A 13867-nucleotide genomic window follows, 5' to 3' on the forward strand; every position below is an offset into this window, starting at 1 on the left:
TGATGTGGATGGGCTACAACAGGAGAAGACCACACCTGGTCTTGTGTGTATGCAGTACATTCTTTGGGATGACTGGACTCCTCCAAACCATGCTGTAATTTGTGCCGTTCCTAAACACCTTCATTCACAAGCAAAATCTTACACTGAGTTAACTGAAGAACAAAACTGTAACTTTCTAAACAAACAGGGGTTATTTCTTCTTCAATAATAGTTAATGGAATTCTGGAATTGAAAAGTCCACTCAGGAGTGTGTTGTTGTACACTAGAATTTTACACTTATCTTTACAGCGTTTAGAACACACCCTTATCCAGAGTGATGCTTTTGTACTCTCCATAAAGAAAGCGTGATTCCACGACTGGGTGCCATTTGAGTTCCGTTGATATGTATGTACTGTAAAGGTACTGTAAAAGACATTTTAAACATAGGTAAGATTTTAAAACATCCTATGTGCATATTTCATATAATAGCTTAAAACATGAATCAAACCTCTACAGCATTTAGAAAACAGCATTGTTGCCTGTCCCAGCCCACTATAACTACACATAACCTTGAAATGAAATTCATTCATCTTCAGTATGTCAAGGTCGCAATGGATGTGGAGCCTATCCTGGGAACACTGGGTGTGTGGCTGGAATGCACTCTGGATGAGATGACAGTCCGTCTCTGGACATCATGCACACACACTCACACTCATTCACAGCTACAGGCAATTTAGCATAGCCAGTCTGCGTACATGCATTATTTTTGGACAGAGGGAGGAAAACAGAGACCATGGAGGAACACAGGGAGAACATGCAAAACTCCACATGAGCTCAGGGTCAAACCTGGGACCCTGGATAATACTGCCCACAGCCTTAAGTTTCATTTTTAAGACTTACAAGGACTGGCATTGGAATCGTGGAATCACACAAAACCATAGCCTCACACTTGTACAAACAGATCAGGGTCTAATGGATACTATCAAGCTAAAACCCTGTTAGAAAGAAGTTAGTACAACAATTTATTGCAGTACAAGTTTTTTTTTTTTTTATATAATTCGATAATTTTATAATAAATTTTTATATAAGTCGACTCGTGCTAGAAGCTCAAAGGGGACGCTCAGATGTGTTGCAGAGCGTTCCATTGCAGGGAACACAGCAATGAGGTGATGTGGGAGAACAATTTATCATGCAATTTTACTGCTTAGCTGAGTATTCAGCTTCAGTTGTGTTGTGCATGTTGTGGGACACTTTATCCATGTGGACAGGATTCTACAGGATTAATCACATCCCAGCCTCTGGCTGTATGTAGCAGGGTGGACCTCTTTGTGTGAAATGCTCTGTTTCTGTTTTGCTCTTTTTGCTAATTGAAGGGTCTTATGGGGTCAGGTTGGAAGTGACCACTAGATGGGGTAAAAAGCTGACTTATAGTGGCATATCGTCTCTGGACATGACCGGTAAGTCTTATCATCTCCCATACACAATGACCAGTTGCATGCATAGTTATGTTTTTCATACTGGTGTCTTCTGTCTTTCTAAGCAACATCATAATTGATAATTAGCTTTATTTGTATCATGTATAGATATCCATGTTGAGTTTGTTTGTTAGGGGTTTACAGTAATTAAAGGTTGGTCAGCTGTATGGACTATCAAGGTTATCACTGTAGCCATATCCATGAACCATGGCCTGGAATTGTAGTGAAAACAAATGAGAGACTTTATATAGAGCTGTGATAACCACATATAGCTGTGTTTTAAATGATACTGTTGTTAAAATGCCATCACTGACTTGCCCTTGTTGCCTTGGTGAAATCCCTGTCACCATCTTATGTCCATTTCTAATAAATGACATGAAAATAATTTTGGTATTTTAAAAAATATTTGAAATTGTGTTGCATGATATACATTAAAAAGTAGTGAACAGAACATGAATGCTATTATTCATAACCTCTAACAGCTTTTTATATCATATAGGATGTTTTAGTAATTCTGCGTTGCATCTCCTGTGACATGGAACGTCACATGTGCAAATGAAATCACTAAAGCATATTCTGAAGACTTTGAAGTGAGAACATTCACACCAGCCATTTGAAGGATTATTCCAAACTAAACTATTGTAACACACATACTGAAAGTCAAAATTGACTCGTGAGACTCCTGAGATTATTTACAGTGAAGAAAATTCAATAAGGGTGGTATGGTGTTGCAGCTCGTAGCATTGCTGCCCCAAAGCTCCAAGGCCCTGGGTTTGATCCTGAGCTGGTGTCGCATTCAGGGTGTAATCCCACTACGTGCCCAGCGTTCCCAGGACAGGCTCCAGGTCCACTGCCACCCTGACCAGGATAAAGTGGTATAAATGTATAAATGAATGAATGAAAGAAAAAAATAATAAGCTCAAGTAATTTAGGACTCTCTCAGAAATGCCAGAATTCATGTCTGATAAATGTTCTTGCTTGTTATATATTTTGAGTGTTTGTAAGTGTGTTCCTGGTGCCCAAAGGATAGTGTGTATTCCCATATTTCCCAATTAATCAGTGAGTTGGTTTACAAAAGAAACCTATAATTTACACCTACACTGTGTAACCAAAATGTCTGTGTAGCAATGATCTCATTTATCTTTTTTTTTTTTTGCAAGGTTTTGCTGCTAGTAATAAATACATTTTTACTCTTAAATGAGTATTAGCATAGACGGTTTTTAATTTACTTTTAATTTATAATTTGAGTAACAGGTTTGTATTTTCAGAGTAATGTTGTCAGCCTGAACATCAGTGAAAGTGAAAGGAAAAAAAAAAAAAAAAAAGAATGAGAGAACAACTTCTTCCCATGACATAACAGAGTTGAGTGAACTAAAACATACATAATGGACAACTCATGGAATCATCAAAAAATGATTTTTGAAGTATTTCAATGATCATATTTCAAGGTAAAGTGTAGTCACAATGCACAATGCTGTTTTGTGAGTGCTCTGGATTTTATAGGTTTTATTAATGTTTCAAGATATTTGAAGCATGCACACAGGATTTTGTGAAGAACATTTTACCTATGTTAAAAATATCTTTTACTTTACATACATACTGTATGTTTAATACAATATCAGTGGGACACATGGCATCCCAGTTGTGAAAAACCCCTTGTGTAACTGAACAAAAGGTAGAAACTGTATTTATATAAAAATGATGTACTTGAATCACAAATGCTGTTCTTAATTTTAGTGTGCTACATTTCAAAACCATGTTCCCAACCCTGGACCTGCACATTTTAGAGTTTGTCCCATTTACATTTATGGCATTTGGTAAACGCCCTTATCCAGAGTGACTTACAATAGTGCTTTGAAGTCTATCAAAAATACATTCTGATACTGGCTCACTAAGTCACAAACTAGGAATACCATCAGTCCAAAACTCTGATTTTTCAAAACATCTGCTCCAACTAATCAGCTAATGAGCATCCCTTCCTGAGATAAAGGATGTGTTGGGAGCAGGGAAAACACTTAACATGTGCAGGACAGGGGGTTCTCCAGGACCAGGGTTGGGAACCTGTGTCTCACAGGGTATACCTAAGGGTGTGCAAACTTTTGCACTCAACACTGTCAATCTCCTTATAGTGTCTTATTGAGTTACACTAGGCTAGAGTTAAGAGTTACACTAGGCTAACTTGGATAATTTCAGTTGTTTGTTGTTGAACATTAGTTTTTAAGGTATGTCCTGAGTATGTTGTGGGATGCCTCTGTAATGTGCAGAGGTTAGGCTAGTCCAGTGTGGCTGCGCTCGATTTGCGCAGATTAAGCCCTCATTAGGTCAGTGAAGCCCCGGGGGGGTCGCGTGAGGGGCGGGACGGCGAGCTAACAGACTTCCTTTCTCTAAAGTGTCTCACATCCAGGGCAAAAAAAGAGAAAAAGTCGACAAAAACAAGGTTTCTGTCTAGATCTATTTTGACTGCTCCGTTTTAGTGGAGCATATAAAAGCTCAAGTTTTTCTTTAAAACACCCAATGACCTGCGTTAAAAGTGAAAAGTGTGCTCCGGTGTTATTTTCAGGATTTTTAAAGGATAAAATAGTCCTACAAGGATACTGTGGATACAATGGCTGACAATATAACAGGTAAGAAACCTGTTCCACGCTTTGCAGAGTTCATTTGGTTACATTTTGGTGACAGCGGCTTGCTTTGTTGTTCTGAGATGCAACTCATAATCGCAGTGTGCTCTCAGAGTGCAGGCTGTGGGCAGCGTCCCAAACCGCACCTAGCTGGAGTGTGACTCCTACTCGGTCGCTGTAGTAGTTTGTGGTTTGGGACGGAGTGTGTTTTGATCTGCAGCAGTTGGCTTTGAGTGTGTATGCTGTGTTTTAGAGTAGTAGTTTTTGTTGTTACAGTGTGAATCTCAGCAGGCTGCGTCTCCTGGAAGGGACACAGATGTTTAAGAGGACCAGAGTGGGCGGAAATGAAGTTTTTCCCCCTTGCAGTTTTACACTTCCTTCTCCAGTTTGTGTTGAATAAGTGCAGCTCTGTGGAGTTTCTGAAGCAGGCTTCCTGCTCACTTATCCACACTGAGCTTCCGTTTACATGAAGCAGACAGTTTAACCTGGCTACCTGGCTGAGAGCAGGCTTTAATCTGGCTCCTCTACAGGAAAAGCTCCAGAAGACAAAACATGAGGTTTACAGCTGCAAAGCTAAAACTGTGCTAGTGATCGACGACTCGTCAGCTGTTCGAATCTTTTTAAACGACTCTTTTTAAGTGAGTTGTGTGAATCGAATCTTAAGCGTGAATCAATCGACTGTGTTCCAATTCTTCCAATTTCCAATTATTTTCTTATTTTATATGCTGTTATATTTGACCAAAAAGAAATGGACAGTTATGCTGCATTTAACTGCTTTTTAAAATGGTGTTATTTCCCACTTGCAGAGTCTCAATTAAGGCTTTGGTATGTTATTAACACTTTAATTATTGTAAAAATGTCCATAATTAATCACTGGTTTGAGGTGTTACCCATTATGCATGGCCTGATATGCCTAAGTGACTAAAAAAGCTTTTATTTTGAAACATAAAGTATTACACAGGATAAATGACTGAAATTAATTGTCCTTTGGTCCTTTATGATGAAAGTGTAAGAGTCAGAAATTCAGTATCAGAAATATTTCTGATTCTACACATTTATAAATAACTTTTGAAGGTAAGGTTGGAAAGGTAATTATAAATGTGGAATCAGAAATATTTTTATAATTTAGGTCAAAAACTTGCCTTTACTATATTTGTATATAACACAAGGTAGATATTGAGCTGGAACTGTAGGCTACATCTCAATACAGGATTACTACCTTCTCAGAACATAGTACAGGATTACGACTTTCTCAGAGCATAGTACAGGATTAGTACTTTCTCAATGCACAGTACAGGATTAGTACTTTCTCAATGCATAGTACAGGATTACTACTTTCTCAGAGCACAGTACAGGATTACTACTTTCTCAAGACTAAAACAGCATGAGGTATAAAGCTGTAACTGGCCTGCTTAATGCTGTGTGAACTGATGCTTTGGGTGGTGAATCAAACGAATCAAACGGTTCGAACTCTTAGTTCGATTCTTTTAGACGGGTTTGTTTGAAAGAATCGACTCTGTAAAGTGAGTCATGATGGCCATCCCTGAACGGCGCAGCGCGAGGTCACGTGGTACAGTGCTGGAGAGCGCTGAGTCAATGCAGCAAAAAGTCCGCGTGCCTCATTACCGCCGTCATCTTCATCACCCCTGGTGAAGCCGCAAAGAGGTAAGAGAAAAGCCTGGGATTCGAGCTAAACGCATGTCAGATCAGTCGCTTCTGTGCGCCATAGCTGCCTGTTGTATATGATGGAACTGTTTTTAGACTGTGCATCTTTTGCATCTCTGATGCGCGAGAGCTGAAAGCACTGCCATGTCTTCTTGCTCATTAGGAATAACTTGAAGGCTTTTGAGTTGCAGGTCGTTGACAGTTTCATTGCGCGGGACAAACGCGACTGTCCTTCAGGACGCAGAGGCCGAATCCCAAATGTCTCATTACTCAGTGTAGAAGTTAACCGCAGCATGCGATGTGAAATAGCTTCTGCTCCCTGTGTAGTCCACTATAAGGGAGCAAATTGGGATGCAGCCAAGATGGTGTAATCTGGTGGAATGCGGGAGGGGCGCGCGTGTCTGGCGTGCGGGATCATGCGTTACGTGTGCGTGTGCGTTGCGTGGCCGGCATTGAGCATGCTGGAGTCAGCATGAGGACGTGTGTTCAGCTCTGTTAATCGATCAGCAGCATGGGCCGAGTTTAAAAGCTTCGCACCTTGAGGCAACCTTGATGACTTTGCATGCTGGTAAAATGAGCGCGCATCTGCAGGTCATTTCAGCTGTCCGGATGCTGCATGTAAATGTTGTGTGTCCACTTTAAAAGCTGACACGCGCTCGCTAATTGCGATTCTTTGCATATGCATTGGTGCATCAGCCTGGACCATTTGTCTCGACCTTAATCTCTGAATCACCTTAGCCCCTAGCCTGTCATGCCCATTTAACCTTGGCTGGTTAGGCTGAATCCCAAATGCCTTCCTGGTGTGCACTACCTAGGGCAGCGTCTCTCAGTCCTGCCCCAGGGCAAGCAGAAAGGAAAACACTGACCCAGGGTGATGTAGAAGCCATTATTCCTTCCCCTGTGTAATACAGTGATACAGGGAGTAGGGAGTCATTTGGGATCCGGCCTAAATAAAGACGCCAACAGCAGAAAAACAGCCTCATTTCCCACGGTGGCACTTTTGGCCACTGGGCATAAAGGCCCCCTTTGTTCCGGGGGGAAGGATGGCCTCCGAGGCAGTGCAGATCCTCACATAGTGAGCGAGAGGTACACCGAGTTTTGTTACGTTAGGCAGATCAGTAATGTGTTTCACATGTGCAGAAGGAACTTCTGTAAACAAATCATTTCATAAGCTGGGCGTTTCAGGAAAGTCATAGGACGTTAAATAAATAACCTACTTGTCTATCACTTTCTCACTCACATAATGAGATGTGCTTGAGGCTGCCCAAAGGCGTGGGGTGTTTGAAAATCGATTAAATGAGAAAATGAAGAAAATCTGGTTCAAGTGCAATGAAGTAATATTAAAAACAGGCCTAGAATCAGTCAATTAGCAAGAATGCAGCAACAAAGTCTTTGTAATAATAACAGAATGTCTGCCAAAAGTCAGTTAAAACTTATAATTAGATATTTTTAGGAGAATTAATTTGAGTGTGCAAACATGTTTATTGTGGTGAAAATCTTTTGAGAATCTAAGTTACAGTGTATGTTGTTCATTTCTTTGGGGTGCTCTGCTGGATCTGTGTGTGGCGTGGCGTGGCGGCTTTATGTGAATGATTGCGTTTGCTGCATTGCTAATCCGGTTGAGGGGAGACATCATCTGAGTGGGAAAGCTTTAATTTGCCTCTAGACATCATATGATGGATTTTTTATTATTACAAAATATAAATCATATGATGCTTGGTAGGTTACTTTCTAACATTAGTTAGATAGCAGGATAGGTTCTAGCTAGGCAAGCGGACAGCTGTTCGTTATTTCATAATACAATACAACTCAGTCATGTCTACAATTTATGCTTACGTTATTTTAAGCTTTGATAAAACACTCACGGTACAAAATAGCAAATGGCATATCGAATTGTTAACTTTTGCATAAAATACTGATTTTACTGAATTCAGTGGCGAGTAGAAAGATGTGGTGCGGCATCAAAATGTGTAAAAAGACAGACTGTGTTGAGTACAGTGTTATTTCATCATAACAGAGAAGAGCCAATCAGGTTGCAGTATGCAAATATGCTCTTTTATTACACCTGTTTAAAGGGGAAAAGGAGTGTTTCTGAGTTGCATATGCATAGAATTTGGATTTCTTGATGAGGCTAAAGCTTTAGGAGATGTTGGAGATGTTTATTGTAGCTATGTTTAAAATAACATCAGTTTAGTAGTTTGCAGTTGGCTAGCAGTTATTATGATGTATGTGACTTGATCTGAAGTCTTATGTTAGCCACAAAGCGAAGCATGCTGTAGCTATTGTGAGTTGAGCTTACACTTTTTTTTTTTTTTTTTTGCATTTTCAGCCCTTTAAAATGACTCAATTGTAGCGTCTAATCCGTCAGAATGCCTGATAGCGTTGTGGCAAACCTACACTAAAGGCAACACGCAGTCCGGACAATGACTGTGTAATGACTGCTGAGTCAGCGAGTGAGAGGGGTCATCACTGCAGCACTGCAGCTTTCACACACACACACACACACACACACACACGCACACACGCATGGACAGATGCATGCATATACCATACACACATGGTCAGAGGTCCAGTTTCTCATTAGTAGGTTGTGGCCATGTGGACAGAGACATAAAGATGTACACTCCCCTTAGACAAACGCCAAACCCGTGTGTGAATGAGATATAGTCCACTTTCTCAGTGGTAGGGTGTGGCCATGTTCACACACTCAGCAGTGCAGCGTGCCGGAGATCATGCTGTCAGGGTGCGGCTATGTGGAACCTCCTCTCTTGTGGTGGTCCTGATTCCCTGCAGCTGCACGCCAGAAAGAGCACAAACCCCGTTACACATTAACACGAGGACTGGAAATGACCTGTAATTGCTTCGTCCACTGTTAGTCCATCGCTTTTGCAAATAATAAATAATATTTAAGTGGCATGAAAAGACCCAGGACTTGGCAGATTGATTGCTGCTCATTCTGTCGCGTAATGCATTTTGATGAGGAAGTTAAATCATGTCTTGGACCAGTGTGTCCATGCAGGGACTCGCACACAATAAGTGGCTTGCATTTTTCAGACACGCCAGAGGTCAGGCATCAGTCTGGTAGAGCTTCTTTTCGAGCGGTTAAGACAAATCTTCCTTTTATGAGAACTATTGCACTTTATTTTCCTCGGTAACGCTTAGACCAAAACATTAAAAAATGATAAAACTATTGTTCTGTGTTCAATTGAATTTCTTTAATTAGTAAATATGACATATCTGATCGTAAGAACAGATGACTGTGCACGTTCTGGTTTTAATGGTAATATGGCAAGCTGCATTTTTTTGTTTTGTTTTATTAGCTTTAATAGAGAGGTAAGAAGAGAGGCTGTTAAAGCTGTAATAACGTGAGAGAAAACAAGAGCTATAACTATGAACAGATAGAAAAGCATGACATTCTTTAATAAGCAAAAATTGTAATCGTTGTCAAATTGATATCCTATAAGAGGAATAAAACACTTTAGGACACTTTTGCTGTTATAGGAAAATAATGACCTTTGGGGTGGTAATACTAACCCCACCATTGATTATTTTTCTATAACCGCATATCCTGTCAAGCTTATTTATTACCTATCTATTCTGTAAATTGTATATTTCTGTATATATCTTTGTACTCTTTCTAAAAGGAACCATGACAACAAATACAATGTCTCACTAATGCTAAGTGTGTGCAGACACTGAGACACACTGCATGTCAATATGAGTTCAAATGTCACATCCATAATGGTGGCTTTGCTCAGAACTGCTCATCTGTCTAAAATTAGACTGTGATTTGTGACTAAAACAGCCCCCTAAGCACTAAGCATGTAGTGATATTACACTTTTATATGATATCTTTAGATGATTGGATAGTTTAACACATTTCATGATGTTTAGTCTTGATCAGTGGGTTCATGTCAGTAATATTGTGCATGTCGACTGCAGTGTGAAATCTGAAAAGAAGTTTAACCAATCATCGGCAGTGACGTCTGCTAATGGTTGAAAGTGTGTGTGTGTGTGATATAGTTTGAGGAGGCTTAATGTTGCTCATCATTTCAGTAGATTTGACCTGTAGCTTGTATATTAGCCTCAGTGTCCAGGAGACTGTTATTAGCTGTACAGACAGTGCCATTGTAGTAGACTTTAAGGACACATTTAGCCTAAATTTCTCAAACCTCTCAAAAAATCAAATCACAGAGTGCCTGGATTATTTATGCATTCATCTGATTTTATTTCCACATTATTTTCCGCATGCAGTTTCACACATGGTAGTGGAGCTGATACAGCAGCGTTCATCATTAAAACATAATCTCCAGGTTTTACTTGGATTATATAAGGAGCTAAACTTATTGTGAGCCTGCTCTGTGACTTGCTCACTGTTCACACCTGCATGGTGTGTGTTAGTGTATATACTCCTTGGTTTGTGCCCACTGCCTGTGTATCTGGTGTTTTCTGGGTGAGACCTGTGCCTGCCTGTTTTCTGGATACTCAGCATGGATTTGACAGCAGTGATCATGTCGTAGATCTGGGCCGTGGTCTACGAGACAGCCGAAGTAAAAATACTCCACACTTACATCTTATCTCAAACTCTCAACTCAAAGCATTATATAAAATAGTACAGTAAATATAGTAATTGTTTGATGTCCTATGCAAAAGATCACTTCTACTTTCTGCATTCTTGGTTCATTCGTGCTGATGACCGGGAAGTTACGAGTTTAAGCCCCTGTTTAACCTTGACTGTGACCTTGACGACCTCTGAATTGTGCAATCTTGAAAAAGCATCTGCCCGGTGATATTTTACACTGAATGTCTTAGCTGTTTTTAGATACAGAGGAGATTTGCTTGGAATACTTTTTTCCACTACACAAAATACCAAAACTTCTGGAGCTATTCTTTTTCCATCAGCAGCTAGTCCAGTACTAACCCGCAGCTGTATGGTTTTTGGTACCTGCTCATGATTGGAGGAGACGGAATAGCACTTGTGGGTGGGGCTAGCAACACTATCCAGTGCTGATTGGCTGCACATACCACCAACACACAGCATGCAAAACCAAACACTGAGCCATCATTTTTAAGAACATTTTAGACATTTGAATATTTTTGTTTTGAAGAAGGATAATATGAACAGTCAGAGCCTTGATGCTAATCCGAGTGGATCCAAGAACTTCTTCCATGTTGACTTAGTGATGTTGTATTGCAAGGTGACATGATAAAGCAGTCGTTTCTTTGTTTTTATAGTTGTGATGCTTGCAGGTGTTTTTTGCATTGGTGGAAAATGAACCAAAACTCCAAAATCTGGCTTCTGTTTAGGCCAGCATTTGATTTAAAATGTGGAAAAAAAAACGTCTTTCGGTTACTGAAAGCCTTGGCTCTCTCAGCGTGTCCTTACTGAGAAAAGGTTTTAGAGAATTCTTATCCCAGCTGTGTCAAATCCATATGCTTTAGCAACTAACACGCACAGTCTCAGACGAAATGTTCTCTGCAGATGGTCATTGCAGGATTTGACGTGCAGGAGAAATATTTACTTTTTGGAAAGCTTGTTCTGTTTTTTTTTTTTTTTTTTGTTAAGTATTTCTTTAAAACGCTGTGGTTTCCTCTGTGCTGAAACATAGCATACTTCACGAGAAGTTAGTGAGATGGGTAACGTGCTCCAGCTGTGCTCAGTTTGGCATGTTCTCCTTGTGTTTTTCTGGGTTTCCTCGAGTACTCCAGTTTCCTCCATCCTCCTAAAACTCCCCTTCAGGTGCATTGGCTAAATGTGTGTGTGTGATGCGCACACATTTACTGACGAGGGATATCCAGATGATACTCCCACATTTTTATTGGTATTATTATTATTATTATTATTATTATTATTATTATTATTATTATTATTGAATAAAGGCCAGTGTTATTGAGCTTCAGATTTGACACGAATGAATAAACATGTGCTATTTGGTGCATGCGGAAAAGCTCAGAGGCAGCAGGTCATGTTCGTGGCTTAATTCTGCGAGAGACTGTGTTGAACTATCAGGAAGTGTCTGCCATCTCTGTGTGTTTACGCAAGTGTGTGTGTGTGTGTTTGTGTTGGTTTGAGCAGAAGCATTCGTGTCAGTTTGAGGTCAGCTGAAGGTCTCTGAGACCCTCTCTGCTTTGCTTGCTGGCTTTTTCTCAATCGCACACAAATGCTAAGCATGACATGATGTAACGAGTGTTGACAAAGGCTGTTAGTATCAATGTACTGCATTTCTTCATCATCAGTGTGGCACACACATGTGCGTCTTAGAAGATCGTTTGTCAAACCAATCATTTAAAATGAACACGTCTGGAACAATATGTTACAATTTTGGCTGTAGATTTAGGATATGTTAGATTAGTGATATCATGAAAAGGAAAGGGAGTGTGTAAACATGCATACTAATTATCCCATCATTCTCTGATTGTGGCACCTTTCAGGTTATTCATGTCATAAACGGCATACTGTGGTATCTTAAATCGGATTGAAGTCGTTAGTAGACTAAAAGAAATCCATCTGAAATTTATCCAAATAATACAGTATACTGTATTATTAATCTGCTACGTTCCAGTTTAGTGCATTAATCTGTGCATTTGTTCAAAAAGCATGTCTCCAAACTTTGATGAGCTTAAAGGCAGCTTGAAGAAGAACAGCATTATTCAATTATTCATTATTCATTATTCAACAATTCAATTTGCTATGAAAACTCCTAATTTAATCTTTACCAGTAAAGCGGCTTGAGATAGAGCCGAAGCAACAGAGCCTTTATTTCAATTCAATTCATAAAGCATCTTAACAGAAATCTGGATGTAGATTTAGATCGGTAGTGAACAAGCCAGAGGCGGCAGTGGCAAGAGAAAACTCCCTGAGACAACATGCGGAAGAAGTCTTGGGAGGAAACCCGGCCTGTTCTGGGAGACACCAGATAGTGGGATTATAAATCATTACAGTACACAGGTGTGGAAAAGTAAAGTCAAACAGTGCTGAGTGTGTTGAATGTTTAGTATGAGCATATTGTGAATATTTACCGGAGTGAGCAATAGGACAGGCTTTACGATTACAGCAGCTTTAGTCTCCTGTGCTCCCAGACAAACAAGAAAATATTTAACATCAAATAGTGATTTGGGCATTATTCAGAACTCTTCAGTGATGGTTTGTAGTTAGTTGTTAGATATAGGCTGTATTTATGCCAAAAAAAAGAAAGAAATACTGTAACTGCTGTAGAAGAGTCATGTGGCAAATCTTTTAAAAACTAGAAGGAAAAAAAAAAGGATTTTATTGACCATATTCATAATTATTTGAAAATGAAGCACAGAGTATTAGAATATTGTGCAAATCATGCTTTGAAAATGTGGAATAGCAGTTTTGCTTGAAAAGCACATTCCTATTATAAGCTGCATTATTTAAAAGTAAAGATATAGAGATGTGGTAAAGTAGAGATCACCTTGCTGCTGGAAAATTAAACAAATTAATTCCCAGATCAGATTTTTGTAGTTATCTGATTTTTTTTTTAACAGGTAAATGCACTCATTGTTAACATTTAGCTTTACGACTGCAGGTGAATGTGCTGGAATTCCTGACATTTTTAGCAGGGTCGCCTCCTTTTTGTTTACTAAAATCCTGCAGAAGTACTGCAGTGCAGTGGTAAAACACCTACAGCTTGTTGGATTGCACGCTTGTCATTGATGGAACAGCATGAATATTTGGAGGGGAGAAAAGGGAACGAAGAAAAGCATATGGAGTTTGGAAGGATTCTAGGGCGCTCACAAAATCCTGAAATTTTAGACTCCAGCATTACTTCATGGTTTAGATATTAGCCAGAGACGACAGCCCTCCCTAAGGAAAAGAGGCAGAGAGGAAGAATTGAGGGGAATGAGGTTATGTAGAAGTACTGGAGACTGGGTGTTTTGTTAATGTCAGTAAAAATGTCAGTTTTCCACATGAAGTCAAGGATGTTGTTGGCTCTTGCTGTCAGAAATCTGTCTTTCTTTACTGCACTGATTTCATCATTTTGTGTGACTTTCCAGTTTCTCCCTGTACACGGCTAAATTTTCGTTTATAGGAGCGTATTACAGCTAAGAAGCATTCAGTGCTAGACACACACACTTTCACATGGTTACGATATTAAGCGTGGTGGA

At 39.7% G+C, this 13867-nt stretch overlaps 1 protein-coding gene across 4 annotated transcripts in view; it reads left to right on the forward strand.

The window, feature by feature from the left end:
- The first annotated feature begins 3789 nt into the window (after positions 1–3789).
- Positions 3790–13867, forward strand: part of hspa12a (heat shock protein 12A) — a 49031-nt gene continuing 38953 nt past the window's right edge. For 2 of the 4 annotated variants that reach the window (XM_026944201.3, XM_026944203.3), the window contains exon 1: positions 3790–4078. In XM_026944201.3, the coding sequence (XP_026800002.3) occupies positions 4060–4078 (19 nt within the window). In that variant the 5' untranslated portion in view covers positions 3790–4059. Of the gene's footprint in view, positions 4079–4185; positions 4711–5602; positions 5738–13867 lie in introns of those variants that run through there. The other 2 variants (XM_034308116.2, XM_026944202.3) reach the window with 2 other exon arrangements.

This window comes from Pangasianodon hypophthalmus, chromosome 10 (genome assembly GCF_027358585.1).
Source record: "Pangasianodon hypophthalmus isolate fPanHyp1 chromosome 10, fPanHyp1.pri, whole genome shotgun sequence".
NCBI classification, from domain to species: domain Eukaryota; kingdom Metazoa; phylum Chordata; class Actinopteri; order Siluriformes; family Pangasiidae; genus Pangasianodon; species Pangasianodon hypophthalmus.